The sequence below is a fragment of the Schistocerca serialis genome, chromosome 4, assembly GCF_023864345.2.
Source record: "Schistocerca serialis cubense isolate TAMUIC-IGC-003099 chromosome 4, iqSchSeri2.2, whole genome shotgun sequence".
Lineage (NCBI taxonomy): Eukaryota > Metazoa > Arthropoda > Insecta > Orthoptera > Acrididae > Schistocerca > Schistocerca serialis.
In genome coordinates, this window is record NC_064641.1 from 826,710,104 (window position 1) to 826,736,075 (window position 25,972).

The following is a 25,972-nucleotide window of genomic DNA, read 5'->3' on the forward strand; positions in this document are numbered from 1 at the left end:
AACCCGGGACCCCGTGCTCGGGAAGCTAGAACGCTACTGCGAGACCACGAGCGGCGGACACACATTTATGTATGTCTGTTGGCAGAACTACACATTTTGTCCCAGTAGGGAAGGGGACGGCAGCAATTTTCTCATAATTTATTAGTTCGTTTAGTTTTATTTTCCTCTGATATTATTATAACAACTGGTTTGTTGGTTGGCAGTACACTTGTGCACAAAATTTAATGACAAAAGTAACTCTTGCATGGTGTGTCACTGCCACGTAAAATAGCTAGATGAAAGTTGGACCATACACAGACTGAACCGCTATGATATAGTATAGATGGTAACTGAAAGAAATACATAATAAAACAAACAGAAATTATAATTTATTTAAAGATAAAAACTACACTGAAGTCACCGTGATTAATAGGATGTGTGATCACGACTGATAGCAATGCATGCTCTGCAACAAGCTCCCATTTTTGCCACAAGGTTGGTAAGGAGTTCTTATGGAAGGGCATTCCATTTCTCCACCAGCATGGCTGACAACTGCTGCATGGGTATAGACTTGCTGCAATACATCTCCCCTCTGCATCCCACTGTGCTCAATGGGATTTAAATTGGGGGAATGGGCAGGCCAGTCCACTTACGGAATATTCCCTCATTCCAAGAGCTGCTCCACCTGCACTGCTTGTGCGGATGCACATTGTCATCCATGAAAATGAAGTCAGGGCTGAATCCACCCCTCAAAAGACACACACATGGGGAAGGAGTACAGAGTCACAATAACGCTGACTGATGAGTGTACTCTGTTCAAAGATTTGGAGGTCCACACACCCATGCAACATCATGCCTCCACACACCTTTACACCTGGACCACTAAAGTGATGCTGTTTGACAATGCTCCTGGGTACATTAGGGTACATTAAGGAGTCACACCACTTGCCATATGTGAGTACATCCAACACTGTCAAAAATGACCATTCTGGTCATCAAGGTATTACGATGTAGGGGACGCATAATGTTGTGTGGGAATACTGACCTCAAAATCTTTGAATATGGTACACTCACGTTTCAATATTATTCTGACACTGTATATCTTCTCCAAGTACATCTTTTCATGAGTACACTTGTACCCTACTTCATTATTACAGCTAACAATGCGTGACCACATCAAGCAGTGCAGGTGGAGCAGCTCTTGGAATAAGAGGATATCATCTTTAAGTTTTGCACACCAGTATAATATATGTGATGGGAGGTAAGTATCAACTTATTAACCACCAACTACAAACAGTACATATTTAAACAGACAGGATAATCTCTAGCTTTCTGTAATTGTTGGAGAGTGGGTGGGCAAGGGAAGGAAGGTGAGAACCTTTTATACGATATGTCCCAATAAGACAAGAACAGAAAACCTATGTAGGAAAAAGAGATGACAGGTCATCTGATAAGTTCACTCAAGAAAATAATTAGCCTTATAACAACCCTCTGCAATCATTATATAAGAAGATAATTTAGTTTATTTATATGAAATGTAAACAGCATTCAGTGACAATCTTTTTGATTGCCCGCTTTTCAATATAAACTCTGCTTTAATAATTTTGCCCATTTCTGAAAAGGACATGTATTTCCTTGTGATGTAAATTATTTCCTTTTCCTCTGGCATTGCTACATAGAATTTTGTGAAGTCTTTGTACTTCCAAACTAGCAAATGTGATGAGGTTTCTTTAAATTTTTAAATTTAAGTTTGATTGTTGGTACTAAATCTACATGAATACTCTGCAACCACCTTACAGCGCATTGCGGAGGATACCTATACCACTATTATTGGTCATTTCCTTTCCTGTTCCCCTCACAAATAGCCCAAGGGAAAAAACAACTGTCTATATGCCTGTTTATGAGCCCTAATTTCTCTCATCTTCGTAGTCCTTATGCACAATGTATATTGCAGGCACCAAATCATTCTGTAGTCAGCTTCAATTGCCAGTTTTCTAAATTTTTTCAATAGTGTTCCTCGAAAAGTACAGCCCTGTCCTCCAGAAATTCCCTCTTCAGTTCCCTGAGCATCTCCATAACACTTGCATCTTGTTCAAAGCTATCAATAGGTCTGACCTGTACAGTGGATGTGGTAAGATTTCTAATACAATTTTTATTTATTTATTTATTTATTTATTTATTTCAACTAAGATTTGTGAACAGTCTCGATACAAGTTAACACATGTGTGAAAGCAATACTATATTTTAACATGTGCATCACGGAAGAAAACGTGTTGTGCAGAAAAAAAGGGGCTTATGGTGACAAACACACTAATTTAATACCAGTATTAATTATCCATACCAGATGAAGAAAAATTTGCACACACTGACTTCACAGCATGATTCCTCACATACTAGCAAACCAAAAATGTCTCTCATAAAATTTCATCCTCCAGATATTTCTGGCAGCAAACGGATGTTACAGATAGACAATTTGGCAGTCACACATGTGGTAACTACCTCTGTTAACATATAGAAGTACTGCTGTGCAGATAGTGCAGTGAATGGCATTTTGGATTAGCATGCAGAAGGCCACAGGTTTGATTCTGGGTCAAGGCGTATTTTTTTTCTTTCTTTTTTTTTCTTTGCCAATTTCATTCTGCCACACAATAGCGTAATATGCACAGTTTCTTAAGCCACACATAGTACATTGTTTTGTAATGGTGAACATAACAGAAACATGGTCGCACAGGTCAGAAATAGTTGATGCATATGACTGTCATGGGAAAGAATAACTATAAGAACAATGTCAATTTCGAGATGCTAAAGATGATTGCACAGTTAAATTACTTAACACCTACAATTCATTTATACTATGTGCAGTACATTCGCTCAGATGTAACACGTTACCAACCAGCGACAATAACGATTTCCATATTACTGACCACATGACATTTACAAAAGAATATGTTGCTCTCAGAGCACATGCTCAAAGCAACACCCCCTGCACATCCAACACTGCATGACCTGCTAGATCATACACCTCTGGACTCTTCACAACATGGCTGCATCCACAGATAGAAGAGCAGCATTAAAACGTGCTACCTATTCTTCCACATGTGTCAGTGGAGTAGAACACATGTGCTCCTTCAAGTGTCCCTACAGCAAGAAATCAACGGGATTTAGGTCAGGTGAATGTAGAGGCCATACAACTGGACCTTCCCATCTAAGTCATTTCCCTGGAAATGTTCTGCCTAAATAACGGCCCACATTAATTCCAAAGTGTAGAGGTGCACCATTTCATAAGAACCTCTGATGAACATGAAGTGGAATATCTTCCAGTGCATCAGGCAAATGGTTTGAGAGAAATGTGTGATACCTTCATGCAGTCAATTGGTCAGACAAGAAGTAGAGACCCTAACTCCAGCTTTCCAATATTCTGGCCCAGACACTGATGCCAAAATGAACTTGATTTCCAGGATCACGAGTGACGTATGAGTTTATGTCACACAAATGATGGGCTCTGTGCCTATTGAAGACAGCCTCATGAGTGAACACTGCTTCATCTGATCATATTACAGTGAGTATGAAGTCGTCATTGACTATCTGTTGTTGAAACTATTCACAGAATTGCATCTACAAACAGTGGTCCTCACAATGCAGGTGTTATGTTAAAGAATAATGATAGGTGTGCAACCCATGCATGAGCAGCATGTCAATGACCGTACATTATGAGACATGCAGCTACCCTGTTATGCAACATGTACTTCGCTAACATTCTTGGTGTATGATCTCCAGAACAGCTTCCTCAGTAACTGGAGTAAGGTGAGTTCGTGGACGATCTCTGTCATGCGATAGTGAAAGGAAAGAATCTGCCTCCTCAGAGTGAAGCTCCAGACGACAAAACAAATTATCTGGTCATCAGATGCACCAAAGACTGGAAGTATATTCACATATATATAGGTTGTGTATGCCATACATCTGCCACAATGTTTTAGAATAACCAAAGAAGAAAATATGATGTGTATAAGAATATACATGGTGTTTATGACAGGTACGTTACTCTGCTAGTTTTTAGTACCTGTACAGTGAATAGCGCATTCAGTATAAATGCGCCTTTGGTCGCAGCGGGCTGTTCCATCTAACGCGTATCATCTCTTCTACAGATTTTGTTTGTTTCCAATTGCGAAAGGTTTGTTTGAAAATTACTATTTCCATAATGATAATGGACATGGTGTTTCCAAATTTCCTTCAATAATAATAATAATAATAATAATAATAATATAATAATAATAATAATAATATAATAATAATATAATAATAATAATAATATAATAATAACAACAACAACAATTATAACAACAACAACAACAACAGTAATGCATGGAGACTTAATGGACAGCATGCTTTTATCTGACTCAATGTTGACACGCATAATTAGTTGTCCCATGGTGCTAATACGTAGAAATGGTAACCAAGTTTGGAAATTATTTGCAAAGCACATTGCTAATGCTACTGGTGATGTAAGGCCCTAATGAAATTAAATGGATCTGATGGTGGCAAGAATAATAATTGATACTAATCGATGGGACCATAGAGAGAACGTACACAGGTGCAGTGGTGCGAAACAGTTCGCATCCATGACATGCAATAGGTATCTTTAAAAGCTGACCAATCAAAACAACTGTACTTCCATTTCTGTGTCCGTAGCACATAAGTGCAAATGTTTTGTAGACAACCCACTGTAATAGCTGTACGATCATTAAGATGCCAGATACCGTACCACGCAGACTACATTTGGCAAACAAAAACAAATATGTCTTGACCCAGAATCAAATCCTTGATGTCCAGCACGCTAACTCAAAACGCTATCCACTGCACCAACTGCACAACACTAATTCTCCACACTGACAGAGATAGTTACCATATGTGTGATTACAGTGTTGCCAGATTTGCAATCTTTAACATCCATTTACTGCTGGAAATATGTGCAGTACAAAATTTTGTGACAGACGTTTTTGTAATGCTAGTATGTGAAGATTCATGGTACAAAGTCCGAGTGCGCGAATTTTTCGCCATCTTGTATATACGGGAACTATGGGTGCCATCGTATTTTGTAGCATAGTAATAACTCATTTCAAAAACTATTATCTTAAGGAATTAATCTGGGTGAGAACACAGATCGGTCTTAAAATGCAGAATACATTTAATAACACCCTTGTTGGTATTCCTCCAGCCCACTATATTAGGTTTCAGTCTCTCCTTCCTTTTCCAACAAACTTTCGGTACAGCTAATCTCATTAAATAATTCCTTCAGGGGTACTAGGATAACTGTTTCAAGTGAGAACATCAATTGTTAAGGTGTCATGAATTATAATTTATTAAAACACTCAGTAAACATTAACACTTTTCCTCAGAATAGCAAAACAGCTAGTTGGATTTCATTTCTTAGTTCTTTTAACAGTTTCACTCCCTCTTCCACTGTATTGGGCAACCTCCACTGGCTCTCTGGGACAAAGGTTCATTCCCCAGTTTCTGGCCTAACCATTGCAGATGACGTAATTGTGGGCACACAGGCCAGTATTTTGAGGCAATTTCAAGCTCCGCCCACTATCACACCATCTTCTTCCCTCTGAAATGAGTGGAGGAGTCTCTGGTAATATACTTCTCCTCTCAGAACCATGAATGTTACAATGCCACCTTTTCTAAGAGGGAGCTAGATCATGCTCTCACTTCATCCCGATCTTCCACCCCAAGGCCAGATGATGATCAAATTCAGATGCTGCTGCACCTTTCTCTTGCAGGTACACACTTTCTTGCACTTACTTCTTCACACGTACAAGTGCATTTGGACAGATGGCATGTTTCCCGGACACTGGCATGAAGCCACTGTCATACCCATACTTAAGCCCGGTAAGGACAAACATCTCCCTTCTAGCTACTGCCCCATTCCTCTCATCAGCTATGGCTGCAAGGAGATGGAACTATCTTTCATGGGTAGTTGGTATGGTGGCTCAAATCTTATAATTTAATTACCATTGCATGATGTGGATTTCGAGCATGTCATTCTGCAGTTGACCATGTCGTCCGTTTGTCAACCCATGTCAGGAATGGTTTTCAGCAGAAATACCGGACTTTGGCTATGTTTTTTGATTTAGAGAAAGCATGCAACATGTTCTGTACGACTGGTATCCTATATACTCTATACCTATGGGTTTCCCAGGCCACTTACCCCATTTCTTTTAGGAATTTTTAAAACACCGCATTTTCAAAGTATGTGGGGGTTCAGCCTTGTAAAACATCATCATACAGGAGAACAGAATGCTTCAAGGTTCCATCCTGAACATTATCCTCTTTGCTACATCCATTAATCCTACTATGGCCTTCTCCCACCAGGCATCTCCGGTTGCCTTTTTGTCAATGACTTTGCAATCTATGGCAGTTCTCCACGGGCTTGTCTCCTTGAGCGCCATCTTCAGCAATACCTCGATTGTCTTTACTCATGTAGCATCAAAAATGGCTTTTGCTTTTCCACTGACAAAACTGTTTGAGTGAATTTCTGGTGGTGCAATAGGTTTCTTCCACTGTCTTTACATCTTGGGCCTGTTCTCTCTAGTCGCTGAAACTAAGAAATTCCTGGGGCTGATGCGTTTTAGAAAACTTTCATGGTCCTCCTACATGTCTTACCTGGCCGCCCACTGTACTTGGTTCCTCAATGTCCTATGTGTCATAAATGGTAATTCCTGGGGAGTGGATCGGAGCACCCTCCACTGTCTGTACCAAACCCTTGTCCATTCTAAACTAGATACGAGTGTTCTGTTTATTCATCTGCACATCTTTCCATCTTATGCCATCTAGACACAATCAATCATTGTGGAATCTGTTTGGCCATTGGCACCTTTTACACTAACCCACTTGTGAGTCTCTACCACTGTCACACTGACAAAGTTCTCCTCACTGGATACACATGCTGTTTGTCTGTCATGCCCAACTACCCATCCTACGCCTCCTTCTTCAACAACTCCCTTCACTGCCAGTATGGGGCACGTCCTCCTCCTCCTCTGTTACCTCCCAGAGTTTGCTCTCGGCTATTGCTCTGGTACCTCAACTTCTCGCTACCTGCCATGTTCCCAAAGGGTGTGAATCCTTCACCACCTTGACTTCATGTGGTGGCCCACATTCACCTTTGACTTCATTGGTTTCCTGAACACACTACTCCAGCTTCGATCTATCGTTGTAGGGTTTTTGACCTTAACAGGCAACTTAGCAATAGCACCTTCATGTACACTGATGGCTCTTAACAGTGACAGTGGTGTCAAACGTGCCTTCATCATTGTCACTGACCATTTTTGGTATCGGCCTAAAGAACACTGCTCAATATTTACAGCAGAGCTCTTTGCCCTGTACCAGGCAATGATAGTACACGCAGTGACACAAGCTTTTCAATTGTGTCACCTCCTCCGATACTCTCCCTGACCTTCAGAGCCTCTGTGTGCTGTACACAGTCCATGCCTTAGTGCAGAGGGTCCAAGAAAGCTTCCACTTGCTTGCTCTTGAGGGACCCGCTGTGGATGTGGGCTCCTGGTCACACCGATCTGACGGAAAATGAGGTTGCTGACTCTGCTGCCAAGGCTGCAGTCCCCCTACCTTGGCCTGCTAGCTCTTCCATTCCTTCCGATGATCTCCAATTCCCGTCTGTCAGCAGGTGGTGTCATTTTGGCATCACCACTGGTCTTCTCTTCCTGAGAAGAAGCTTTGGGGAATTAAAACTCTCCCTGGAGCTTGGCCGACCTCCTCTCAGCCCTTGCGCCATGAGGGAATCATTTTAACTATGTTGCATATTGGGCTCTGTTGATTTAGCTATTGGCATTGGTTAGGTGGTGCGCTCACTGTCGTCAATCTGTGATGGTTCACTGTTTCCTGACCAAATGCACTTTCTTTAAACACTTCCCTTGTAGTGTATGTTTGCTGTCTGAGTTATCAGCTGTTTTAACGAATGATGCACACGTTATTGACCTTTTTTACTTTTTATCAGTCATAGCAATATGGCGAAGGACATTTGATGTTTAGTTTGGGACATCTGCTATCTCTATAGCATCTTTTGTGGACCTTTTTCCAAGAGGAAGTCCTTGTTCTTAGCTCTCTTTCCTTCCATGGATTGGGCTTAACGTGTAGTGGCTTTTAAATTTTTTCTCGTATTAGTGTTCTAAGGTTATGACATAAGTGCTTATGACAATTTGCCTTTGTGCCCTTAAAAAAACTCAGAAATTCTCAGGTAACTGCACAACTATAAAAATAGTTACACACAACCAAGAAAGAAATAGAAAGTGTTAAGAATTTGGAATTACAGATAGATGACAATCGTAATTATGAAGCCCAGCTTCTAGAATTAATGAAGTGTCATAGTTTAGCAAGATTTGCTGTACAAATGATTACTGATATGTTGTTGTTGTTGTTGTTGTTGTCTTCAGTCCTGAGACTGGTTTGATGCAGTTTATTCTCCATATTTCCACTGACTAATGAGTTATGCTGCTGTTGTGGTCTTCAGTCGAAGACTGGTTTAGTGCAGTTCTCCATTCTGCCCTATCCCGGGGAAGGCTTATCATCTCTGAATAACTACTGCAACCTCAACCTACACCCATTTGAGTGAGCTTACTGTATTCATCCCGCGACCTCCCACTGCAATTCCTGCCCCCCCCCCCCCACTCCCCCCGAAACTGGCGATTTCTTCATGCCTCAGGATGTGCCCTACCCCTTCTTTTAGTTAAGTTGAACCATTAATTTATTACATTTTCCCATTTGGTTCAGAAACACCTGATAAGTTATTCTATCTACCTGCCCAAGCTTCGACATTCTTCTGTGGCAACACATTTCAAAAGCTCCTGCTCTATTCTTCTCTGAACTGTTTATCACCTATGTTTCACTTCTGTACAAGTCTATACTCCAGACAAACATCTTTGGAAAAGACTTACCAACAATTAAATTAGTGAAACTTCCTGGCAGATTAAAACTGTGCCGGGCCGAGACTCAAACTTTAACTCTGAGATTAATAAATTTCCCTTCTTCAGAAATGCTTCTTGTGCTATTGCCATTCTGCATTTTATATCCTCTCTACTTCAACCATCAGTTGTTTTGCTGTCCAAACAGTGTCTCATTCCCTACTCCAATTCGTTTTGATCAGTTACAGTCCATTATGTTTGTTTCACTTTTGTTGATGATCATCTTACATCTTCCTTTCAAGACACTATCTATTCCATTCAACTGCTCTTCCAAGTCCTTTGGTGTCCCTGACAGAATTACACTGTCATCGGCAAACCTCAAAGTTTGTATTTCTTCTCTCTGAACTTTAATTCACTGCCAAAAGTTCTCCTCAGTTTTCTTTATTACTAACTCATGGTAGAGATTGAAAACTAATGGCGACAGGCTACAACCGTGTCTCCCTCCCCTCTAAATTACTGTTTCCCTTTCGTGCCCCTCGACTCTTATAACTGCAGCCAAGTTACTGCATAATCTGTAAATAGCTTTTCGCTTTCTGTAGTTTCTCCCTGCTACCTTCAGAATTTTAAAGAGGGTATCTCAGTCAACACTGTCAAAATCTTTCTCCAAATATACAAATGTAGGTTTGCCTTTCTTTAACGTATCTTTTACGATAAAACATAGTGGCAGTATTGCCTTACATGTTCCTATATTTCGCCAGAGACACCACTGACCTTTCCCCAGGCTTCTACCAGTTTTCAATTTCTTCTGAAAATAATTCATGTCAGCTTTTTCAGGCATGACTTATTAAACTGATAGTGTGGTACTATTCCACTTGCCTTCTTTGTAATTGAAATTATTACATTCTTCTTACAAATGAGTTACACAATCATTTATTGCGAAAATTCAACTTACAAGGATAGTATTTATCAAAATGTGTTATAAAAATCCTGCTTTATTCCCATGAAGTAATGAGTGCTGTCGACAAGGGACCTCAGATCGATTCCATATTCCTAGATTTCCAGAAGGATTTGGTACCGTTTCTCACTAGCGACTATTAATCAAATTGCGTGCATATGGAGTATCGTCTCAACCGTGTCAATGGATTCACGATTTCCTCTCAGAGAGGTCACAGTTCGTAGTGATAGACGGTAAACCATCGAGTAGAACAGAAGTGATATATGGTGTTCCACAAGGTAGTGTCATAGGGCCTCTGCCGTTCCTGATTTACATAAATGATCTAGGTGACAATCTGAGCAGCCCCTTTAGATTGTTTGCAGATGACACTGTAATTTATCATTTGGTAAAATCATCGGACAATCAATTCAATTACAAAATCATCTAGAGAGAATTTCTGTATGGTGCGAAAAGTGTCAATTGGCACTAAACAAAGAAAAGTGCAAGGTCATCCACATAGGTACTAAAAGAAATCCGACAAATTTTGGGCATACGATAAATTGCACAAATCTAAGGGCTGTCAATTCGATTAAATACCTAGAAATTACAATTACGAGCAACTTAAATAGGAAAGACCACATAGATAATATTGTGGGGAAAGCGAAACAAAGACTGTGCTTTGTTGGTAGAACACTTAGAAGATGCGACAAACCCACTAAAGAGACTGCCTACATTACAACTTCCTGTCCTCTGATGGAATATTGCTGCACGGTATGGGACCCTTACCAGGTATGATTGATGGAGGACATCGAAAAAGTGCAAAGAAGGGCAGCTTGTTTTGTGTTATCGCGTAATAGGGGTGAGTGTGTCACTGATATGATACGCGAGTTGGGGCGGCAGTCACTGAAACAAAGGCGGTTATCTTTGCGACGAGATCTATTTACGAAATTTCAATCGCCAACTTTCTCTTCTGAATGCGTAAATATTTTGTTGAAACCCACTTACGTAGCGAGAAATGATCATCACAATAAAATAAGAGATATCAGAGATCGAATAGATAGATTTAGGTGTTCCTTTTCCCCACGCGCCATTCGAGAGTGGAATGGTAGAGAAGTAGTATGAAAATGGTTCGATGAACCCTCTGCCAGGCACTTAAGTGTGAATTGCAGAGTAACCATGCAGATGTAGATGTGATTTTTAATATCGGACACAAAACTCTTTATTACATTTCTAACTTCAAATAAGCTTTATTTGCAATTTTAACATTCAGAAATATAATATTTCCTAATAATTTGTTATGTTTCAATTTACTGCAATATGCCAGCTCCACATACTGATTCTGATGGGCCATTACCGCTCCAGAGACCAAGCCCAAGCATAACTTGGGCCATAACTTTGCGCTAAAAAGACTGCACTCAAGAACAGGTCGGGCCATGATTTTCTCTGGAAATTTGACTCATTTCACATAAGAATAATGTACATACATCTCACTACATGTCCCCTGACTGGTTCTGCCTGCTGTTGTCTATTTCTTAACCTATTTCAAAAGAAACACTGGCTAACATAACAGCTGCTGTCACAAATGGCTGGTCAGATACGATCACACTGACGTAATTTCATGTGTGTACACGTCTGTAGCCAGAAGCGGGAGAAGGTACTTCTCATACGCGACTCAACTGCACATGCCCAAGAGCCCGCCCGAACTGCTCAAACAAATCTAAAGTAAACAATTGTGACGTTACACTCATCGGAGACAATTTGTTGTTAGGAAGCATTGCATAATCTTCCCAAAGCCTTTGACACACTTTGCAGTTGGCAAATGCTTGTATGAGCACTGTGTTTTATTGTTGTATATGGCGTATTTCTTCTGCAACTTAAGTTTTATTTTCGTTTTTTTTTCTCTTGTTCATGTTTTGTTGCTGCAATATTATTATGAAGAAGCAAGATACAGTAATATCCTTTGTTAGAGTATTGGTTCTTATCCGTCAAAAATCAGAAAAATTTAACTGAAAACTAAAACAATGAAAAATTCCTGGAAATCTGAAAAATTCCCGGAATTCCGAAAAATTTCCGGCTTTATCCCGGTTTTCTCCCGGATGAAAAAATTCCTGGGTTTTTGCCGGATCTCCCGGGTCGTGTACACCCTGTACAAATATAAACAGAATTAGATGAAGTTCACTCTGATTCTGCACAATCGTTGAAGACTTCTTACTTCTGGATTACTGCACTGAAATGTGGTCGCACAATCATCTAATACAAAGTGCACTCTGACCATCCAATTGAGGTCACCACAAAGGAAACCATTGGCAAAATCCACCATATGGTAATGCAAGACCGCTGAATAAAAATTTGTGCGATTGCATAGACTGCAGGTATCTCAAATGAGTGAGAGCACAATATCCTCCATGCAGAACTGTCTATGAAGAAGCTGTGTGCTTGGTGGGTGCCACGATTGCTCACAGTCAAGTATAAGTACATCCGGCACAACATTTCAAGATATGTGGCATCGTTTAATCACACTCTGCAAGACTTTTTCTGCTGATCTGTGACTGTTTATGAAACCTGGCTCAATCATTACACACCAGCGTCAAAACGGCAATCAAAACAATGGACACAGGTTGGTGTATGTGCACCAAAGAAGGCAAAGACCATTTTGTCCACTGTTAAGGTGATGACCTCTGTTTTTTGGGATTCTACATAACAATCCTTATAGATTGCTTGGAAAAAGGGAGTCGTAACTGGACCCTCTTGGATGGATGGAGGTTGGGTGGATGATGGAACATGATTTAGGGTGGGCGGGAAGGACCTTGGATAGGATGTCCCTCATTTCGGGGCATGATGACAGATGAAGTCCTGATGAAGGATTTGGTTCAGTTATTCCAGTCTGGCATTGTATTGTGTGACGAAGTGGGCACTCTTTTGTAGCTGGTTCTTGGGGGAGGTGAGAGCATTGGGGTGTGTGTGGGAAAATGGCACAGAAATCTGTTTAGGAGCTAGGTCTTGGGTTGGTGCCTCTCTGTGAAGGCCTCAATGAGACCCTCACCGTACTGGGCAAGGGAGTTTTTGTTACTGCCGTCATTGGGTAGCCAGGCTGCATGGGTGGGATTTTTTTGTGTGGAAGGAATGCCAGCTGTTAAAATGCACGTACTGTTGGTGGGTTTCATATGGACAGAGGTATGAGGTATGGATGGAGCCATCAGAGAAGAGGATGTCAATGTCCAGGAAAGTTTTACACTGGGCTGCGGAGGACCAGGTGAAGTGGACAGCAGGTATTGAGGTTTTGAAGGAATGGGGATAAGGTGTCTTGGTTGCAAGTCCAGATTATGAAGATATTATCAATGAATCTGAAGCAGACTAGGGGTTTTGGGAAGCTAGTAAGGTTTCCGCTAACAACCACTGAACAGGATGGCACAGGACGGTGCCATGTGGGTACCTATAGCTGTGCCACAGACATACTGTCCTTTTGGCTGCATTCGCATTAAAAAAGGAAACTACTGCAACGTAAAAAGGTACATGCTTATCGAACAATAGTTATGAGATGTATCCCATATCATGAACATGATTTTGTAGCTAAATAAATTATATGTGTGTGTGTGAGTGTGTGTGTGTGTGTGTGTGTGTGTAAGAATGGTTTCAGTTAGTATGATAGATCCAACCGAGGGTACTGCTCAAGAGATTAGTAATTATTGCACACTTGTTTCATGTGCCTTTTAATTGTTCAACACAACTTTATGATTAGTGGTATCCTTTACTTCTCCTACTGGTTATCTAGTATTTGTGTAAAAGTTATTCAGGAAAATTATGGAAAACCTGATGTGTTCAACAAGCCAACATCTTCCACCCCCCCCCCTCCCCCCCCCCCACTTTCAGTTCCTCTTGATGAAGTTATGAGCAGAACAAACAAAATTTGTGTAAGTAAATGAAATATTGTGCAGGGTATAGCTCAAACATCAGATGTAATACAGAAAATGTGAGTTGAGCATATTTCAAGGTCTGGAGATGAGTATGTAATTTCCATACTATTAGACTAATTTATTTACTCACTGTCAGCATGCTGGATAGCAATAGGCAGCAAGTTATGATTTAATGGAATCACGAAATCAACATTGCACGGGAATTTGTTTTTGTTTAAATGGCAACTAGTTTTTGGTTTTAGTCCATTATCACAGCATCCAGATAAGTCCTACCATAACACCACAAGGTGTGTACATGGCCACATTGCTTGTATGAGTGGCTAAGTGCAAGTTGCTATTTGAATGCAACAGTCCAGTGCTGCATCCAGTACTGGACTCTTGTATGCAAATAGCCACTTGCACTTAGAAACTCATACCAGCAATGTGGCCAGTGTACACACATTATAGTGTTATGGTACGAATTATGTGGATGGTTTGATAAGGGACTAAAGTCCAAAACCTATCAGATTAAAATAAAAACAAACTTCTATGCAATTTTGATGGTTTTCTAATTTCATTTAATTTACTTAGTTATTTCAGTATTTGAAAGAAGAAGCTACAATTGTATTTCTAGCCCTACAACCACACTGTACTTACTGTGACAATTGTTTCAGGTACACCATTTGCTATAGTTTCAGGCACTTCTGGAATGACTTCTGTATCAAGAACAGGCTCATCACTAACAATCATCTGTAAAAACAAGATCTACCATGCAGTGTATATTTCAATTGACAGCAGAAACAAAGATAAATGCAGAATTACAGCAGGTAAAAATATGGAGAGTGTGTAACTGTCACAGATATTACTATATGAGTAATGGAATTTTTCAATTTTGTGGGGCTTATACACACTACTTTCAGGATTTTTTTAATCTTGTTGGTACACATGTTCCTGATGTATGTTTGCATTTTCACCCGTTTTGAATATTTAGTTTATTGCTGACAGTTGAAAAGGTTATACATAGTTTCGAGTGCTCGACAAATTTTTATGTTCGAAAGAGATGGATCAAAGAATTTGCATTAAATTTTGCTTTGGGGGAGGTGGGGGGGGGGGGGGGGGGGGAGTCAAGTGCAGCACTGCATTCGAAATGTTGACGGCTTATCTACTATGAGTAAGACAGAGTATCCGAGTGGTATAAATATTTCAAAGAGAGTCGAGAGGCGTTGAAAATGATGACTACCCAGGACACCCTAGCAAATCAATTACTGATGACAAAGTGGAAGTAGTAAAGAAAACAGTCCTGAAAACTTGCCGAATCATAATCAGAGTGATTGCTGATGACGTCAGCATATCCCCTGGCTCATGACAACCATTTTTTTTTTTAATTTTTTTCCTTTTTTTTCCAGCATGAAACAAGTAGGTGCAAAGATTGTTCCAAATTAACCAAAAATAATGATGTGCACACATTGTTCAGGAATTGCTGAATGAAGTTGACAATGATCCAGTATTTCTAAAGAAGCTCCATAACACATAACGAAATATGGATACTTGGGTAAGACATTGAAACCAATGCCCAGCCATCCCAATGGAAACTGCCTGAAGAACCAAGACCAAAAGAAATTCGACAAGCTGGATCACATGTGAAGGTTCTTCTCACTGTTTTCTTCTATTACAATGGGACAGTGCATCATGAGTGATGGTCGTATGGTCAATAAGGAAAACTACCTGGATGTTATGCATCATTTGCATGAAGCTACCTGAAGAAAAGACCAGACTTGTGGCAAAACCACTGATGGAAATTGCATTATGATAATGCTCCCGCTCACACCTCAATGCTTGTTCAAGACTTTTTGGTTAAAAAAAAAATAACCAATACTATTATGTTGCTTCAGCCACAAGAACATAAAGCCATCAGACAATGGGCCAAGTTCTCCAGAAGGAGCAAAGCCATAGTCACAATAAAGGTTCCGCTGACTGCAGCTTGCTACGCACTATCAGCCACTGAGCCTCCCACATACACACTTTCCTGGTCATGTATGTAGTAACAGCCTGCAGAGGGACAGAACAACGAGCAGCAGTGAAGTGAACAAATCCCATTGGTAGCTGCACCCATGAGCTTATTTGTCGAGATCCCTATGCGCCCTGGAACCCAGTAGGAAATTGATTCCTTTTCCTGCCTTTACGAGACAGGAGAGCGTCCAGGATATCCTGTGCCATGGTTGGTTGGTTGGTTAGGGATATAAAGGGACCAAACTACAGTGTCATCAGTCCCTTCTTCCTCACGCAAACAAGGCTCAAGGTAAAACAAGATCCAAATTTAATTTAGCGAGGTAAAAACGGGTAAAAGGAATGGGAACCACACCGAAAGAAAGGAACAAAGGGGAGGGGGAAAGGGGGGGGGGGACATACACCACAAGGAAAGGTAGAGGAAGGTATTAAAACCTTAGATCAGATGGTCTGGGCTGGCTGACCACAAGAACAAGAGAGGATGAGCCAGCCACTCTGCAACACATGAAAATGTCCAGTCCGAAAAGACACAGCAAGATGAACATACATTGGGAAAAGACAAACAACAAGGCAAACAAGAAGCACAGAAAGGATGACACAGAGTGAGATTGGAGGGAGGGTGGAGGCCTCGGAGAGACCAGACGCCCACCCTTAGATGATACGATAAAAAAAAACCCTCACGAATAAAACATAAAACTACAACTGCTGTTGAGGCATTGTCACCCAACACCACGCGCAGGCTGCTGAGACGGTTAAAAGTCTGGCACAGAGTGGCTAAAATTGGGCAGTCCAACAAGATGTGGGCGACAGCCACGGGGGAGCCACAGTGACACCGAGATGGGTCCTCACGATGGAGAAGGTGAGCATGTGTTAGCCACGTATGGCTGATGTGGAGCCAGCAAAGGACAATAGATTCCTTGCGAGTGGCTCGCATGGATGACCACCACACATTTGTTGTCTCCTTGATAACACGGAGTTTATTTTTGTGTACTGCAGGTGCACCATTCAGTATCCCAGATCGTGAAAAATTTCCGGCAGAAGAACGATCACAAATCGGTCTCCGGCCAGCAAATCTCCAGATATGTTTTATTGGTAGCCTGTTTGGTCAGGCGGTCACCAAGTTCACTGTCCGGTATCTTGACATGTCCTGGGGTCCAAATGACAGTAACTGAATGTCCACTGCTCTCCAGTGCATGAAGAGACTCGTGGATGGTCATTACCAAAGGATGTCGAGGGAAGCACTGGTCGAGAGCTTGCAGGCTGCTTAAGGAGTCACTACAGATGACAAAGAACTCACCAGCACAGGAGTGGATATGCTCACGGGCGTGATAAATGGCTACCAACTCTGTAATGACAACACTGCAGCCGTCCAGCAAGAAGCACTGTTCAGTATGTCTAATGTGAGTGTTAGCGAAGCCAACAAGACCGTCGACCATTGATCCATTGGTGTAGACTATTTCTGAGCTCTGGAACTCCCTGAGAAGAAAGAGAAACGAGGTTCTCCAGGTACAGGTGACACTTATGACAGAGGAGAGCTCTCCTATGGTCTCTAATGGCCACAGTGATTTCAGGCGACCACCAAGGCACCGACTTCTGCCGGGGGCAACTGGAGGAAAAAGGGATTGCCAACTCAGCTGTGGCAATAATGGTATTAGTGATGGTGTGAATCACCTCATTGATGGTGGCACGCAACAGAGATTCAACGGTGGTAGCGGATGTGAAAGTGTGTCAGTCAGCCTTGGGAAGAGCCTACCTGGGCAAGCAGCGAGATGAGGGATGCTGGGGTAGGGGAGGAGAATTGGAAAGTGATCACTAGCACACCTGTTGTCACATGCTCTCCAGTGGATAGATGGGAGAAGGGCAGGAGTGCAAACCAAGACATCACTGGCTGGATGTGTGTCAATGTGTGGGGCACCTGTTTTTAGGAAGCAAAGGTTGAGTTGAGTCAGTAGGTCCTCAACATCTTTGCCACAGCCAGTAACCTTGGTTCCACCCCACAAAGGGTTATGTATGTTAAAAATCACCTAGAAGTAAAACAGGTGGGAGGAATTGCGAAATGAGTGCAGCCAATACATGGGGGCAATGCATCACCATCTGGAGAGAGGTAAATGTTACCTAGAGTAATTTCCTGCATTGTCCTCGCCGCAAAGGGCAGGGGTCCGCATTGCAGGAAACCATGTTTCCTGAAGGATAATGTAAAATGCAGGTGTAATGCATAAAAGTTTACATAATTCAGCCCGGTGGGAGGAAAAAACCGTCGCAGTTCCACTAGAGGATGACGCTTTCTGGAAATGGGAAAGAGATGTAATGACAAAGGAGGCAGGTTATGCCATAGAATCACTGATTGATTATTTGTATCCGTCGCCAGGGCATCTGTGAGAGCCAGGCTCTTGGGGGACAGTGTACAATTGTGGCACCGCAAGAAAACCAATGAGCCACCAGCACCAGCCATAAGGGACAAAAAATCCTGAAGATAGCTTTTAACATAAGCAGAAACTGGTAAATAAATGAATATTATTGCAATCTCAACTTTGACTGTAACCTAAATATTGCACCAGGTCGCTGCACTCCATAGACAATGTTGTCTAAATTTATGATCAGATTCACTTAATATTTTGATTAGCAGCCTGCCTTCAAGATAATTTTAATTTAAAGTAATAGCATGAACATTAATTAATGTCAGAGTCCACACACCCTGCTCCCAACAACGGAAGATTTCCAATTTTTTACTCGTCTGAGTCGGTGAGATCTCACTAGATTGTCAGTAGCAGTTCTTTACATACATTCTGTCTACAATAAAGAAAAATAAATTATTTGGAAAAATGTAAAAAGAACTGCAAGAGTCAAGTGGTATAAAGACAATTAATTATATTTTGTTTTATACATAATAATGAATGTTTCTGAAGTGTTTCCATCTTATTATAAACACTAACAAGTGTTACCAGCTGGACTAGAGTCACCAAAAATTCCGGAGATTGTGAGAAGATGCAATACAAAACCTAGTTTATGTCAACAACAATATTGTGTATTGTGGACAGAAAGTGAATGCAAATCTTTGGAAATGTGCCCAGTAGTTCCCATTAAGTCTGATGAATGTTTAGTAAATACTGTATTTACTGAGATTTTACTAGTGGGTAAGTAGAAAAAACAACCAGGATACACAATTTAAATGAGGAATGTAACAATTTTTTAATAAATTATCAACATTCGTCAATGAACATGGGTTGGTATAAAACTATTACTACACAAAAGTCTAACTTCAGTTTGTAGCTGTCCATCAATTATTTTTCTTCTGTAACGCTAATTTCTTAAATTCAAATTGTAAAATGGTGTCTTTATCAGCATTACGCACTTAAGGGAATAAACAATAACGGATATAACTGAGCAAACCTCTTCAATCAATTCCTCCTCCACAGGTTCTTCTTTCGGCTGTATAGGAATATGTTCAACAGGTTCACTCTTTGGTTCAACCAAAACAATCTTCAAACTCTCATTTTTCGCTGCTGGTGGTAGTGCAGATGGGTCACGCTGTAAATGGCGTAGTTTATCATCTGAAATATCAACAAAACATGAATACTGGAGATTGTGACATCAATAACCATCCAATTGTACACATTCCACTCTCATTGCCATCAAAGCCAGTATCAATAGTTGTTGCTTATAGTAATAAAAATAACTGATGGAGTAAAGGTATTTCACTTGCCATATAGTTGCACTGATTTATAGTTGCACTGATTGGTCAACAGGTACACAAACAAAATTGAAAACAATGTTGACCTTTCAGACAATGTTCTCTCCTGGAGAAAACTAATGCAAAACAAAGTATAGCAAGATTGATAAATTTGCAGGCTTTCGCAGTCCTTGTCATTGATGAAAAAAATCTTCCCAGTCATTAGGCTGCATCACATTCCTCTCCAAACCATTCAATGATTGTTCCCTTTGCTGGGACCTTCTTGAGGATTCCAAAGGTGACCCTGCATGGCTGCACACTGTCAAAAGACAGTGCCACGTTCCCTTATAACAGGCCCATTTTCCCCCACGCCTTTTTTTTTTTTTTTTTTTTTTTTTTCTTTCTTTTTGAGAGATGGAGTTACTTACTAGAGAAAAGCCTTCAAGCTGCTATTGGTAGGCCATTGTCATTGGAGAAATACTGAAAGATCGCGGGAATCCAAAATATTGTTGTGATTCATCAGTCATTTCCTGGTAGTAGTTTAACCACCTTACTTCCTCTGACTGGGAGTTTCTTCAGTGATAGTGGGGAGACAAGGATACAGAAGAATATACCCTTCATCTCTATTGAAACTGTACTCATTATTCAATTTAATCAACTACTTCACAAACTTTCCTTCTATAAACATTTCTTCCTCTCAGTTTCGTATAATCCATAAGCTGGTCGCATTCTATTGTGCCCTGCACCACTGATTTTACCTTTTGTATTAAATGTGTGTGGTATTCATGCTCATGTTCTTTCAGTTGTCACCATGACACATCACTACATATATGCCCACAGTGTGGAGGATGGTGCAGCTCTTTATTATTATTATTATTATTATTATTATTATTATTATTACTACCTAAGAAGCTACTTGACCAAGCAGTAACAGCACTAGTCTGCTAATCTGGCAATGGCCAAGAGAGTGGTTAGTGACCCCATGCCCCTCCACACTGCATCTCAGTGACCCCATTGGATGGGGACAACATAGGGGTCGGTTGGTCACAACGGTCTCGTTGGTAGCCAGAATGGCAGCTCTCTCTCTCTCTCTCTCTCTCTCTCTCTCTCTCTCTTTCTTTCTTTCCTTCCTTTCTCCATTGTAAGGCCGTACAACAAACCTGTCATCCACAAAGCAGAGCTAGTGAGCTGGTTTTAGCTCCACATTACTTTATGTCTTTTGTTCGAAATTCTCCAAACAAAATGTCAGCTGCTACATAAGACAATAGGAACTCACAGAAACCCCATCACATTCATCACAAAATTTCTCTAGCATCTACTTTAAGAAATTACCCAATGATTACAGACTACCAATGGCAGCCTAGTAACTCCCCTTGTTTTTTAAAAGAGAGAGAAAATAGCCTTTTATAAGTTAATGTGACACTGTCTTGACAGTTTTCAGTCATCCACAGACATCAGAGGAGTCCTGAAGTAGATGCCAACAGAACTGTCAAAACATCTACTATTGAAGAAGCCTAAAGGGGAATATGACAAGGTTTGATGACTGAAGATTTCGTGACCGGCATGAATGATCTCCATTTGTAGAACTCTTGCCGGTTTATAAAGTCAGCATTCAGAATTCAGTCAGAAAAACTTAACAGAATTAGAACAGAACAGCCTTGTCTCTTCACCACAGCCAGCTATCATGGATTTTATGGTGACATGACATTTTAACACCTTAGTGAAGTATAAAATGTGACCACCATTTGTAATAAGTTAAAACTTCTTGCTGGACTGGGACACAAACCTGGATCCTGCCTCTCACAGACTATTTATGAACATCTGAGAGAAAGATAACTTAGGAATTTTAAAGGTATTGAGAAGAAGTATTGGTCAGCTGCAACTTTTAGTCAATCCATCAGACCTGTGAATATAGATCAATTGGTAGGACACTGACAACGAAAGGCCTTTTACAATTTTGAAGGCCTTTAGAGACCTGGTTTTCAATTTCCTAGGGTGCAATAAGTGACAATGCAAACAATAACAGTAGGAAGGTGAGTAAACATCTCACTGGCAAAGAGTGAAAACTGGACTGTTGTCCTTGCTGGCATATGATGTACAGTGTCAGAAAGTTCTGCTTCTTTTTTAGTGTTTACCCTTTTTATATTATCATTTTTAATGCACTTTTAACTATCACTTTAACTATTACAGTAAAGTTTCTTGTGAAGTTAGCTATATAAAAATAGCAGTGGAAAGGATAACAGCCTTTAGCGTTGTTGCTACTTGTTTGAGAAAAACAACAGAACAGAAAAGATTACAATATTTCAATCACTTAACATAACGAAAGATCATCTCTTACTTCAAAATTTAATAGAAACTTAAAACCATCAAGTTCCCTCAGGCACCTCAGTAATAATGCAGAAAATACATTAGCACAGAATCAGGAGTTATCTTGTATTTTAACAAGTCACACGCAAATAGCCACTGTCATTTCGAGGCACCAAGGCAATGTCATCTGCGCTGTGCAGAAATCTAGCTGGGGTAGACAGTGGGCAAAAGGAAGAGGCATGGGTCACAGAGGGTGAGGGAAAGCAGGAAAGGCCGGGGAGGTGGGAGAGGGCATGATGTTAGTGCTGCCTGTGGGAGCAAGCAGGAGGGACAGGGTAGGGACAGCATAGGATTGCTAGGTGCAGCATCAGGATGCCATGCTGTGTGGAATGGGAGACAGGAGAGGGGTGGAGGGGGAAGTGGAAGGGGATGGGCAAAAGATTATGTACATGTGTTGGTGGGATAGAAGACCAGTGCCTGTGTAGTAACTGAGTAGAAGCAGGGAAGGGATTTAGGCAGGTGAAGGTCAGGGATTAACAAAAGCTGAGGCTAGGATATTCAGCAGGGAGAATTTCCCTTCTGCGCAATTCAGAAAAGCTGGTGTTAATGGGAAGAATCCAAGTGGCACAGGTTGTGAAGTAGTCAAAGTGAAGCACATCATGTTGGGCGGCGTTTTCAGCAACTTGGCAGTACAGCTTTTTCTTGGCCACAGTTTGGCAGAAGCAATTCATAAGGACAGACAGCTTGTTAGTACCGTATTTACTCGAATCTAAGCCGCACTCGAATCTAAGCCACACCTAAAAAATGAGACTCGAAATAAGGGAAACAAAATTTCCCGAATCTAAGCCGCACCTGAAATTTGAGACTCGAAATTCAAGAGGAAAGAAAAGTTTTAGGCCGCACCTCCAAATCAAAACAAAGTTGGTCCATTGTAATATGGGACACAATTTAGGTCTAATGAATGACGATACAGCTACAGTAGTTTGGTTCGAGTCGTAAGCTTAGCAGTTAAGCTTTACCAGGTATCCATTGCTATGAGTCACGCGCTCCGTCCGTATTTATACGGATACCCTTACTTTTTCACGTGCTTCGTCTGGTTTGAATAGATTGCTTATTTTCTTTTGAGCTGATAAGTGCCGTTTTTTTTTTTTTTTTGTTATAGGTGTTTACGTCACTCTAAACTGAAAATGCATTACTGTACTGTGTCATGTCATGCATTGTTTGTCGCATTCTGATACTGCGTGTTTACGGCCTGTCGCCGCTCGCGGCATGGCTTGCTTTTGTGCGCGCTACCACCGCTTACAAAAAAAGAAAAAAAACAAGAACCAAATAATAGACTGCATAAGATAGAACATGTTCTGAACGAGAGTTAAGCGTAAATTTTCCTCCGTTTGAAAATCTTTGCGGCCGCTTCTTTAGTACATCAAATTCCGCACAGGAATTAGAGTCACCTTAGATTTAAAAATCTAGTCAGTTGACGTGCTTCATTTCTGACTGTATCATTATTAGGCAAAAGAATAATACGAATATAAACATGACACGATATGTATATTCTTCCGCGTTTGCTGTTGTCTCACTCTAGTTTCGTAGTTTATAAGGCAGACAGGATTTAAATGAGATAGCAGCAAACACGAAAGAATACATGGCAAAATGTTTATATTCGTATTATTCTCATGGTGAAGAGAATACTGCATGTGATTCACATTTCATCAGGTTCCTATTAGCAACCGTCTCTTCTCACAGGTAGGAAAAAATTCAGAACGTAGAGTTGGCCATATTGACAAACATCCCAAACAGTCTTGCTAGTCGGATTTTCGTAATACATTGAAATTCTGCTACATTCGAAGATGAACAATACGGAATTTATATTTACTTCATCGGATAATGTATGGAAATGCAGTGATCGAAACTCGGGGCGGAGAAAAAAAGCTTGTCTTCCACCTTTTTTAAAATTTATTTACTGACGCAGAGGTTTTGGCGCCAGTTTTATCTTTGCACCTACAAAGCATGTCTGTGTAGCTCTACATATATTCGACAGCAGAAGTTAGTTGTGGCGGCACCTACCAACATTTTTCAGAACTTCCGCTTGCTTTGCACTCGATTCTAAGCCACAGGCGGTTTTTTGGATTACAAAAACTGGAAAAAAGTGCGGCTTAGATTCAAGTAAATACGGTAGTCATGGCCACATAAAATGCGGCACATTAGTTGCAGCTATGTTTGTAGATCACATGAAAGCTTTTATAGGTGTCCTGCCTCTGATGGGATAGAAGAGGCCTGTGACAGGAGTGGGGTATGTGATAGCAGGAAGTATGGGCAGGTCTATCATCTGAGTCTACTGCAGGGATATGAGCAACGAGGCAAGGTGTTGGGAGCAGGGGTGGAGTAGGGATGAACAAGGATATTGCTTAGGTTGAGTGGGCAGCTGCATACCACTGTGGGAGCATTGGAGAGGATAGTGAGGAGCACTTTTCTCATTTTAGGGCACAATAAGAGGTAGAGAAAAACCCTTGCAGAGAATGTGATTCAACTGCTCCAGCCCTGGATGGTACTGAGTCATGAGAGGAGTATTTGTTTGCAGCCTAAGAGTGGGCATGTGGTGGATGGGAAGAGACTGGGGGGACAAGGCCACGGAGACTGTTTCTGAACAAGGTTGGAGGAGTAATTTCAGTCTGTGAAGGCCACAAAGAGATGACCTATTTGGAGAAGGGTGCTCATCACTACAGATGGGACAACCACAAACAACTAGGCTATTTGGAACGGACTTGTTGGTGTGGAATGGGGAACAGAAACTGTGGAGAATCAGTAGAGGAAATGGTAGGAGTCTTTTGCATAGGAGGGTAGGCAGACTGCAAATGTGTTGTGGAATATACTGAACAATAATATACTCCAGTGATCTCCAGCAATGATAATCACAATTACAAGAGAAATTGATGACAGTTCATTAGATGAGTGAGTGGCAAATGTTGCCAGTGCTATGATATAGTGTAATTGTTTTAGTACCACAAGCTCCTATAAATTTCCATTTACAGGAAAACCTGCAATTCATGCATGAAGTGGATGATGTCGTGCAGTGTCTAGATCACTTCCTGATGACAATTTGGTGGACACCATTGTCATCGAGTCTAACACGTATCCTAAAGACAATCATATTTCTAAGTGGAAAGATACCGCCAATGAAACGTCCATGCAAGGCATCAGTGGCGGATAAATTGTGCACATGCTCTAGTTAGCAGGTATTAGCCAGGAATGGCCTCTGGTGAGGTTTTTTTTTATGTTTGATGTATTCTACTTGACATGCAGTTCTCAATAACTTTTTGTCCGAGAGAGAGAGAGAGAGAGAGAGAGAGAGAAATTAAATCATCATACAGAATGAGTTAAACAAAAGATTTACTTTCAGATGTAATTAAGTGGTTTTAAGGATATAGAGAGTGCTTTATGGGTGTTATGTCTCAGCTGCTATACTGTGCATTTATTGTGTAAATTGCAATGCAAGAAGCACAAATTTTGAAACAATTCATTTAAACTACCATCATTTTTTGAGAGTAGCAGCCAATATTCATTACAATATAATGAGGCAAGTGTGGAAGCTGTCCAGGAAAATGTTGTTGAGGCAAATAAAGTAACCAAATCAGTATAAGTAGGAATATGTAAAAATGAAAGTGTTTTCAATTAGAAACTGGGATCAGCAGCATGTGCTTATATAGCAAAGAGTGGAGGCACAATGAAGAGCCAAAAAGGAATGTCAACAGGGTCTCATATGTACATGTGACACACAACACACCCACAGTTGCCCATGCACACATACAAGCACCCACACCCACACTCATCCTTAACTTTAGTCTTACTATCATGCATTTCTGATCACAAAATACTCCAGGATGATGTTAGGTGAAGACAAAAGATGAAAAATTATAAGTAGAACACACAAACAAAGTAATAAAGGTAATTTTTGCAAGCTATGTACAATACCTTTTCCAACAGGAGGAGGTAATGGCTTACTGGCTGTGGTGGGTAGTTCAGGTAAGGGTTGTCCAGGTGCATTAGGTGGCATCTCCAGTAACATGGACAAAGTTGGAGCACCTGTGGAAGCAGAGTAAGAGGAGCATATCACATGAAACTTTACAAAAAACAGCTACAAAAATGTTCAGTATTAATAGGAACATAATAATATAATGTTATTTCCAGAACTGTATGAGATTTTCTGATGACAATATTAGCAAGTGAAAATGAAAATGCAATTAGCAATATGTTAAACTGAACACCA

General features: G+C 40.8%; 1 protein-coding gene across 4 annotated transcripts in view; it reads right to left on the bottom strand.

Annotated features, from left to right (window-relative positions):
- LOC126473427 (bromodomain-containing protein 8) overlaps positions 1-25,972 on the bottom strand; it is a 270,271-nt gene that overhangs the window by 108,166 nt on the left and 136,133 nt on the right. For 3 of the 4 annotated variants that reach the window (XM_050100466.1, XM_050100465.1, XM_050100464.1), the window contains exons 9-11: positions 25,678-25,788; positions 19,122-19,282; positions 14,382-14,474 (exon numbers count right to left, since the gene is read on the bottom strand). In XM_050100466.1, the coding sequence (XP_049956423.1) occupies positions 14,382-14,474; positions 19,122-19,282; positions 25,678-25,788 (365 nt within the window). The remainder of the gene's footprint in view (positions 1-14,381; positions 14,475-19,121; positions 19,283-25,677; positions 25,789-25,972) is intronic. The other variant, XM_050100467.1, reaches the window with a different exon arrangement.